We start from the raw sequence: 10364 nt of genomic DNA on the forward strand, positions 1-10364 counted from the left end.
TTCTAAAATGTTACCCGTACTTCATGAAGTCGTCCTCATAACATCATACTAAAAGTCAGCCTTCTAGAATACCATTTCCACCTGGTAGAACAGGGCATCGAGGCCCTTAGGGATCTACAACCCTTTCCCCAGGTTCATGATTCTTCTGAATGTGTTTGAGCCAGACCATCAGGCACAATCACTCTTACTCTGCTGTGTTTCTAGAAGGTCTCAGTCAAACAAAGGTGTTTGTTCAAACACCCTGTCTGTTGGTTGTTTTAAAACTGCATGATCCTTCTAAGTCTGACCTTGATCCAGGCAGCACTCCTGGGCAGCTGGTGAGCCAGGGGACCAAAAGATTAAATGGAATAAATGAGTGCGAATTTCCCTACGGTCTTCTGACAGCAAGATGTCAGCAGTCCTCCCTGTTGTGATAGATTGCATAGGATGCTGCTTCCGGATCCAAAGAAACAACCGACAGACATCACAAAGATCCACCTCTGGCCACATCAGAAAGTTATGCTCCTGGCGCCACCAGCGAGTGCAACCCGCCAATGGGCCGGGGACAGGTACGTGGAGATTTTCTCCTTCGGTGCATGCAAGAATAATTTTTCGTTAGGGTCCCCTGTATACGAATGAACTAGGAAGTATTTTGTGGTATCCTTTGTGCGTGCGTGCGTGCGTGCATGCGTGTGTGCGTGTCCAAGTTGAAACACACTTAGTCAGGTGGTAGTGTTTACACCTGTGGAATTAAAACGACTTTGAAATCTCAACAGCCGGTTGATGTTGGAGGGTGAAGATGATCTCTAGCCAGGGTGTCGATGATGGCTGGCTTTTGGACATTAGCTGCTGTGTCTCCCTCAGGGAAGCCGTGTTTCCAGGTGTCTTTAAATTACTAGACATTGTTTCGACCTGGATTATGTGGACAAGGAAGTCCAACAGATGACACAGACGGTTCCCGAATCCCACCGCTCCAGGTCCAGCCCTTGACAATGTATAACATGCTGGTGGGACCTTTATTCCAATTAGCGGAACACTAATAGTTTGCCTTAGGAGTCATACTTGGTGCTCTTACAAGCTCTGCCCTTTGACAGATGTGCAGTGTGATTTCTCACCATTATAGCACAGAGAAATCCATACCCGAATGCTCCCTGGCCTGTTTCTCCCAGGAGTCCAAAGATGGGCATTATGCAAAAGGCCTTGATGAATGTGATGATGAATGAGAGGACTGGCAAAATGAAATGCAAAAGAAACTCCGAATGAGCTACTCTTTAGCCGCAGAGTGGAGTTAAAGCTGGAAATACGTTAGGGTACGGGTGGACCAAACACTACAAAAATCTATTGTGGTGAGTGAAATAAGGCAGGTGCACAGCAAGACGGATACCGTGTAATACTACTTGTGTAGGCACATTCATATAGCAGAAGCAGGAATTACCAAGGCCTGGTGGCCAGGGGAAGGTGAGTGGTGATGGGTCATGCTGGGTAGGATGACAAAGGTGGGGGTGTAGGTAGTATTGATGGGTAGAAAGGCGTGTGGAAGTCAAAAAGGCTACGGAACTGTATAGTTAGCAGTTACGCAAAGGATAAATACTATACCTGTGCCATCACCCTATGCTGAGCAGAAGCAGGGCATGTGACCATGTGGAGATGAAAAATGGTCTTGGAACATTCCAAGAAGTAGTGGGAGTCGCCACGGGATTTAAAATAGGCTGGAGGAGTCATTGGACTCTGTCCTTGAAACATGGCATGACTTGTTTTTGTTTTGTTATGTGTGTGTGGCCACACCTGTGGCATATGGAAGTTCCCAGGGGAGGGGTTCACCCAGAGCTGTACCCCAGCCATGGCACCACCGGATCCAGGCCACATGTGCACACTACGCCGCAGCATGCAGCAACCCTGGATCCTTAGGCCCCTGAGGGAAGCTAGGGAGCGACCCTGCCTCCTCACAGAGACAGCTTCGGGTCCTTAATGCATGGAGCCACAGCGGGAGGTTCCCCAGAACATGAATTTGGAATTTACCTCTTTTCAAATTGCCTACATTGAATTGAGTATGTTGGCTTTGGCTAGGAAGCTTAAAGCTCCCCTTCTCATTATGCCAAGGAACCTCCCCTTGGCCAGCCTCGTCCCACCGGAGTGGTCAGCCAACAGCATGTGTGCCCATGCTTAAAAAATCACCCACATCCTTCCCCTCCCTCCCTGTGTTCACACACCACTCCCCAACAATGCTGCCTGAATAGTTCCTGAGCAGCGTCACCAATATCATTCCTCATACTCTATGTGCTCCCAGGTCACCCTCGGCATATTTTGGTGAAGGAGTACAGCAGCACAGAAGAAACGCCATCTGACTGCTCAGTAAGTGCCTTTTATTATTTGAGATAAAATCATAGCTTCATTTTCTCCTTGTTTTCAATCAAATTCAAATGTGAAAATCTATCCTGTTCAGAGTATGGAGACATACTTTTTTCCTGGGTTGGATGACTGAATGCCTTTCCCAGTGACTGACTGAAAAAGCTGTTTTCAGTACAACAGCATCTGTTGTACACTGCATGTGTGGTTGGGAGCATTTTCTCTGCAGAGTATTACCCTCCTTGAAAGAGAATTTTTTAGTGTTCAGTCAATATATACTTAGGTCTTCCAGGAAATTTTGAAGCCCCTCTCACAAATGACATCTCTGTTTTCTTTGGGACCATGGACTCAAGGAAAGCTTCATTTAGCTTTCTGAGAAAAGAAATACAATGAAATATTCTTTGTCCATAGAGCCCATGAAGCTTAGATTCTCACACTGTTTTCTTTTCTCCAGATCTTGATGAATGAGTGGCGTTATAGAAGCGGTGTGTATTCAGAGATCATCTCTCCAGTGACAAACAATCTTGGTGCAGTAGAATGTGGGGCTTCCTTGCTGACATTGGTTGCAGAGCCTCCATATCCTGGGTTCCTTTTGGAAGGAGACTTGGGGGTGTAGAGCATGCAGCTCTTTGCCGCTCATAGTGATGCCCAAGATGTCCATGCCCTGGACACAAGCCTATCATGTTGATGCCTTGAGTTGTTACATGTTATGAGGGACAGGGAGTGAGGTCCATGTGTGAGCACATGTGCTGTTTTCCTCATGAGATATTTCATATTTAGATGGACATGACAACCATTGAATTTCCCCAACACAAATTCCATCCCCTCTGCACAACTTCTCTACATTCATGCATTCTCCCTTCACCACCACTGTTCCCAGTTTGGCTTAAGTTTCCCATTGCTCAGCTGGAGATGGTGCAGAGAGAGTTGGCCCAAGCTCTTGACCTCCTACATGGGAAAGCCAAATGGGGACCCAGGCCAGGTTATCCATGGGGATGCCTGGACCCCTGACCTGCACCTATCCCTCGGCCAGGATTTTGTCAGTCATGGAGCACTGACGGGGAAGGGTCCCTGCTCCATGTCTATGCCTGGTAATACCAGGGTCTCCAGAGGTCCTGTCGATGCTATGCATCTTATAAGGTCCCTGTCAGTACTGCTGTCATTGCTTCAACATGGCCAAAGCAGATGGGAATCGGCGAGGCGTATTCTTGTATTGGACAGGGTCACTGTCATTCTTACATTTGGCCACCCTAGGTAGCACACACCCAGGCGATCTTGCAAGTAAGAGCTCAGAGTTCACCCTCATCCTTAGCCTGGTGTCCGGCACCATTGTACAAACTTACTGCCCACCTGAGTGAGAAGGACTCCGTGTTCCCTCTGTGTTTCTCTCCATGAAGTAAGTCCCTCATGTTGTAAGACTCTTGTTAGTGTGGCTCTACATTTAATCAGGGCACATGCTGCACACACCGTGTAGAAAATGAAGCCTGGATAACAACCATGATATGACTGATAGTGGCTGTTTTTAATGGTAGGATTTCAGTATTGTCAGTTCTTCTATATTGGATTTTCTTTAAGAGCAGTGTTTTGTGAATCCATTTATTAGCATGCTTTTCCTGGAAATCAGCATTCCAGTAAAGTTGTAATTTTTTTAGTGCTTTTTATCTTTTCCTTCATAAGTGGCCACATATTGTGCCCTGTGCTATCCAGTGGGATCTCATTGCTTATCCACTCCCAAAGCAGTTGCTTGCATCTCTTAACCACAGAGTCCCAGTTGAGCGCAACAAACATTTTCACATATATTTGATCACCATCATAGCTTCTATGGAGTCATATCTTCTCAAGGTGTTTACCCATTTTTAAACTCAGCTATTTGCCCACAGTCTTTGTTTTTCCCTTTTTTGGTTTGTGTGTGTGCATGTGTGTTTTGTCTTGTTTTAATTGAGTGTTAGTTTCTTATATTTTTTGGATATGGGTCCCTTATCCAGAAGCAATATTTGCAAGTATTTCCTCCCATCCTATAGATTGCCTTTTCATTCTGTTGATTGTTGAAGAGACTATACTGTTTTGACTGGGGAATCTTAGAACCTGGGCAGTGATCATTTGGCCATACATGTGTGAGTTTATTTTTAGGTCCTTCTCTTGTGGATCATTGGTCTGTCTTCCTGTTTAGATGCCAGGGGTAGATGTTTTTGCTGCTGTGGCTTGGCAGTGTGTTTTGAGTCTGGGAATTGAGACGCCTCCATTGTTGTTCTTTGCTGTCAAGATCATCTTTTTATTCCTTGGGGCTCTACATGTATTTTAGGATTTTCTTTTCCAAGTCTCAAAAAATGGCATGAGATGTTGTGAGTTGTTGCAGTATAATGTGTACATCATTTTCAGTAGCAGAGAAATGTCGACAACATTAAACCGTCCAGTCTATGAACATGGTGTGTCGTTCCAAGCACTTGCACCTTCTTTAATTTCTTTCAGCCATGATCTGTAGTTTTCAGTGTACAAATTGTTCACCCCGTAAGGGGGTGCCACTGCCTTCCTTGGGTCTTCCAGGCTCAGGGGTGAGAAGGATGGGCTCATGAAGAGTGATGCATCCCTCCCTCCCCTCTGCCCATTCTCTCTGGTTATGTCCAGCACCGGTGCCCTGGGCCATGCTCCTCACTACTAGGAAAAAGTGGGGTGCCCTGCTGGGAATTCCTCCCAGGTCAGAGTGTTGACACTGCTGTTAGAGTGTCCCCAAGGACTCTCACAATGCCTAGCATGGGTCCAAGCACCCAAGATAACCTGCAAATGAAAGATTCCCTCTGGTCATCCAAATTCTCTGAATGAAGGAACAGTGAGGCGAGGGTGGTTGGTTGTCTCTTCATCTTGCAAGCTCTTAGAGCTGCTCTGTCCACTGTGGTACCCACTAGCCAGAAGTGCCTGCTTATATTTAACTTAGTTCAAATTGTGGTTAACTCAAGCAATTAAAAAGAAGCATGCTCACACACACACACAACACCCAATGGTTTGATCACACTAGCCATATTTCAAGTGTGCCCGTAAGTGTTGGAGTTTCTAGTGGGTCAGCTTGAAGGGGAGAGCTGTAATGGACCTGTGGAAGTGAGAGGTTGACAGAGGCTTCTCTCAGCATCTCTCTTTCTTGAAGGTTTGAAAGTGTGATCGATGTCTTACTGAAGGACTGTTGCTCCACAGAGCCCAGGGGAGATGTGAGAACCTGGAGAGAGGACTAGTGGGATGCCTTGGAAGGCAGCATTAGCTGAAGGGGAAGGGGAGAAATGGGTGGGGCAACTTTTCTTGTAACATTATTGCTCATGTTTATGATTCTGCAGAATTGATTGTGGAGAGCATTGGCAGCATCACTGATGAAGATACAGGTAGGAACAACACTGCCAAGGGTGAAAGCTTGGATTCAGGTTGCCAGCTGGAGGGGATCCCTTACAGCAGATTTTGGCTTTGTTTTTAAATTTGCCTATGAGAACCATAAGCTGACAGGGCACAACAAAACTCTGAGAGTCAATTGACACTGAAGTCCCAAGTTCTTGGAGCAAGTGTCTGGTGGTGGATGAGAAGTATACTCTGTCTGCACTTTCAGGATCCCATTGCTCTTTCTTCCTCATGTAAAGGCACTCCCAGGGTAGGATGGCTTATGGAGCACATCCTCTGGGGTCACAGATGTGCTCCAGCCTCCTTCAGCTCATCTCAGCCTGGACAGCTCACCCAAGGCTGATGTGCACATCATGTTTGAGAGAGGGCTCCACGTCCACCTGCCTGGGGACCCTCCCCACCAGAAGGAAGTCTAGAGGAATGTGTGAAGGGGAGGCTGGACTTCTCTGCACACTTGCTCTCACAGACCCACCCACCTGGTCTCCTGGGCTTGACCACGCCCAGGACAGAGGCTCAGGGCAGCAGGGCCTGGGGCCCCTGTTTCCCTGAGAATCCACCGCTCATCCAGGCAGCCCTGGCCCTGCTCCCCACACCCCAGTCATGTGCACACCGTGTCCTCTCCTCAGGCCTGCCCAGCTCTCATCCCTCCTTGTCCTTCCAAGTCTAAAGGCAAATCCTGGTAGGCACCCTATGTTTATGTAGATGCCTGTTGCCTCATTTTGGGGCAAGGAATTTGGATACATTCCTTCACCTCTGATTGTGCTTTTATCCTCTCTGAGGAGCTTTGAAAGTCAGGGTGGTGTTGTGAGCAATAAGGTTCTGCCAGATACCTAAGGTCACCCCAGGTAATAAGGGAGTCCCGGTTGTGTGGAGGTTTTTGTCCTTCCCTCCCCCAAGGTGCCAGCACAGGATCAGGCCCATGCCAGGAACTCCCTGGGTGGCATCAATTGGTTAACAGAACCATTGACTGCCTGGAGAGTGGCAACATTGCCATTGCCCTTCTTCCACCCTGCCCTCATTGGAGGAAGGAAATGAGCAGTAATTAGAGGAGAGAAATGAGGAAGAAGGGAGTCGGAAGCAGGGGTTCTGGAGGAAGGCCAGGGCGTGCTCCGAGGTGCATGGGGACAGAAGCAGCCTGTTTGTGGAGCAGGAAGACACAGGTCTTATTCCAAGTCACACTGAGGGAAGCAGAGGGCCACAGCAGGATCTTGGAGACCAGAGACCTCCACTGTAGATGTGAACCAGCTGAGGCCCTGGGAGGTCCATGGAGGCAAGGAAAGAAAGGGGCCCGAGACTGAGCTCCCTGCAGTGTCATGGTCCTGAGGTTCCATCTTGATTCTAAATCACCCATTTCCTTTCCTATGGCCTCCCTGACCTGGTGGCTGCCCTTGGACACAGAATGTTACATGGCACATAACAAGAATTCTGACAAGGACAGCAGAATTAAGCGGGTAATCTATTTCCTCTTTCACATCTTTTCATTTTCCTCTCTTTGTGTCACCTGTAGACTCTTCCTTGTAAGTCTTCCCCACCTCCTCTCTCCAACATTTTATGATACTTATCATGATGGATTTGGTCTCAGAGACTGTACTTTTCCTCCCAGAAGTGGAAATGCTCCCTGTTCCTGCATTTAAGAAAAGCATTTGGGGGGACAGCCTCCGATGCCGATGATGAGCACACCTAGGAAGAGGCAGTGTCAATGTGGCAGACCAGGGGTGCAAAGGTGAGGAGACAGATGCGCCTGTTCTCCACAGCATGCCCAACTTCCTTTTGGTTTTTCAGAAAGCCAGACAAAACTCTGTGTGGCCGCCCTTGAGTGTGACCACAGAAGTGGAGAAAAGAGGAGGGTATTAATCCATCCAGAGGATGCCATGAGCACACCTCCCAAGCAACACATCCCCATCCCAGGAGTCCCTGAGGTTGCTAGTCCGCGGAGCGCTGTAGGGCCATCAAGTTCATGACTCACTAGGGGCTCTTCCCAGTGTGTTCTTTTTGAAGAGCCCCACTGGAGTGGTCCAACATCCTCTGCAGGACCCATCCCTGCAGTGCCAATCCCCACCCCCTGAAGTTACTAGGGAGCCTCCCCCCACAGGGAATCACCAGGTGATGTGAGGCAATGGAGAAGTGGCCCTGACCTGCCCAGTCTCAGGACTTCTGGGAAAAGGGTGAAGAAGACCCAGACACCCGCTGCTCTGTGAGCAGGGAGCTCACCTGTCCCTGCTCTGCATCCCTATGGACTCTTTATGGTCCTGGTATCATGTTGGGAAGCTGCAGGATCCCTGCTTGCCTAGGAGGTGCCTGAGCCCTGGGGGTCCCTCAGCCTCTGCAGCCTCCTTGCAAGGTCTGGGTCACCTTATGGCCCCATTTCACAACCTGCGCTGGAGCTTCTGTAGATACTATATGTGTCCAAGTCACACTAAAGCAGCACGAGGTGGCACTTCATTGCAGTGCTCATTTGGGATGGGTTGCCAGGCAGGATTTATGTTACTTCTGTTCCTTTTGTTTTTTCTCCAATTTTGTCATTAAATAACATAAACAACTTGTTTTATTACATTTTAAAAAAGCAGTGTTGTGGAGTTGCCTTGTGGCTCAGCAGGGTAAGGCTCTGGCTTGTCCCTGCTGTCTCTGGTCACAGGTATGGCATGGGTTCCATCCCTGGCCCAGGAAATTGTGCATGCTGAGAGAGTAGGCAAAACTTTTTTATAAATAAATAAATAAACAGCAGTATTGTCCCCAAATGATCACCTGCCTTTGTGTTACAGATTGTCGGTCTGACACCAGTGACAGCCTGGATGTGGACACCCCCAGCCTGTCTTAGAACCTCCATACCATCAGGACCTCCACATAGACAAGCACAGCAGAAGCCTCACTCAATGCTCACCTCCTAGGGCACCTTAGTGTAATCTGTTGTTTAATTGCGTATCCCTTGTTTTATCCTTTAGTTTTATCTATATGTTCTACGTGTTCAGTATTTATCTCTATGTTGTTTTATGAAATAAAATGTTTCTTATTAAATTTAGTTTATTACACTGTATTTATCTATACAGCTGCTTTTAGAATCCTGCTTTATAAAATAAAATACACAGAGATAGAAAAGCACCTTCAGCAGACGCAGCGCTTCATGAATTGTTGGAAGGGAGGTGCCCTAGTGTCCACCAGGATCACTCCCTCTCTCACTTATCCCTCACCAAGTCTCAGTTAAGTAAGGAACTCCAAAGTTCATACTGTACACCGGTCCCATGTCAGTCGTTTTTTGTTGTTGTTATTGTTCTTTTGAGGGCCACACCAGCAGCATACGGAGGTTCCCAAGCTAGTGGCTGAATCTGAGCTATAGCTGTTGGCATATGCCACAGCCACAGCAACACTGCATCCGAGCCACATCTGGGACCTATACCACAGCTCACCGCAGTGCCAGACCCTCAAACCCACAGAGAGAGGCCAGGGATTGAACGTGCATCCTCATGGATGCTAGTCAGATTCGTTTCTGCTGAGCCACGATGGGAACTCCCCATGTCAGTGTCTTTCTAGGGAGTCTGTTGTCTGAAGCCTGTTCAATCCAGTGGTCATGGGGACAATAGACCCAGGCTCTTTCGTGATGGCTTGGACATCAGGACTCTTGATACCCACTCGGCCTGGCTGGTAAAAAGTTCATGATTCATCATCTGTCCCCTTGTGAATCTTAAATATGTTTCTCTATTTCCTTCCAGCACAGAGTATTTATTGGCAACAATGTTTCTGAAATTATGTGTTATTTCCTTATAGTTCTTTTTATTCTAGATGCCCAGAGGAATTTTTTTAAGCTTTACACTGCAGCAGCATCTCTTATTAGTCATTGCAAGTAAATGATCAGTGTTCTTTTGAAAACAATTTCAAGACCAACCTTTTTAATTTTCAGAAAAATCTGCATGATACTGTTTAAAATTTGCTTTGTACCATTGGTTTCTCTCTTTCAGGTCCATCAATCATTCATCTTTCAGATCTCTTATGATTGTCTTTTATTTCAACACATTCATCAGTTATTTTACAATGTCTGGCTTGACTTATGTTCCAGGAGTTGTTTTTGTTTTGTTTCGTTTTGTTTATAGTTACTAAGAATTTCTTCCTTTTCATCCACCATTTCTGATAAGGTCTTATTTCTCACCCTGTTTCTCTTAGTTTTAACTTCATTTACAAAATGATTTTTCAGTATGTTCTTAATTCTTTTTTGAATCCTATACCCTAATTGCTGAGTTTTTAAAATTCTGATCTCTGAGGCACTTGGATTATTTTCACTTTTTCTTCTGCATTTCTTTTTTTTACAGTGTTTGATCTTTATTATTAATCACATCATCATGCATGACAAGAGGATCATCATATCCATGGAGAAGTTGATAAGCATTTGGATTGGGCTTACTTATCCCAGAGCTTTTTGGGTTTTTTTTTATTTTTTATTGAATTTTATTTGGCCATGCCTATGGCATGTGGAGTTTCCTGGGCCAGATACCAAACTAGCACTATAATAGTGACCCAAGCAGCTGCAGTGACAATGCCAGATCATTAACCTGCTGAGCCTCAAGGGAAATCCTTTTAATTCAAGTATAGTTGATCTACAACACTAAGAGTTCCAGATGCAAAAATATATTTTGGATATTGCTGTTCATTCCAAAATGATCATCACAACT

The 10364-nt window shown here is 46.4% G+C and overlaps 1 protein-coding gene across 5 annotated transcripts in view; it reads left to right on the plus strand.

Annotated features, from left to right (window-relative positions):
* The window catches only part of LOC125127362 (uncharacterized), a 148260-nt gene extending 139538 nt beyond the window's left edge, over positions 1 to 8722 (plus strand). The window contains exons 21-27 of one of the 5 annotated variants that reach the window (XM_047780270.1): positions 417 to 548; positions 2267 to 2331; positions 2780 to 2810; positions 5649 to 5693; positions 7102 to 7154; positions 7307 to 7426; positions 8466 to 8594. In XM_047780270.1, coding sequence (XP_047636226.1) covers positions 417 to 548; positions 2267 to 2331; positions 2780 to 2810; positions 5649 to 5693; positions 7102 to 7154; positions 7307 to 7387 — 407 coding nt within the window. In that variant the 3' untranslated portion in view covers positions 7388 to 7426; positions 8466 to 8594. Of the gene's footprint in view, positions 1 to 416; positions 549 to 2266; positions 2332 to 2779; positions 2811 to 5648; positions 5694 to 7101; positions 8237 to 8465 lie in introns of those variants that run through there. The other 4 variants (XR_007134922.1, XM_047780269.1, XM_047780267.1 and 1 more) reach the window with 4 other exon arrangements.
* Positions 8723 to 10364: the final 1642 nt, after the last annotated feature.

The sequence above is a fragment of the Phacochoerus africanus genome, chromosome 5, assembly GCF_016906955.1.
Source record: "Phacochoerus africanus isolate WHEZ1 chromosome 5, ROS_Pafr_v1, whole genome shotgun sequence".
NCBI classification, from domain to species: Eukaryota; Metazoa; Chordata; class Mammalia; order Artiodactyla; family Suidae; genus Phacochoerus; species Phacochoerus africanus.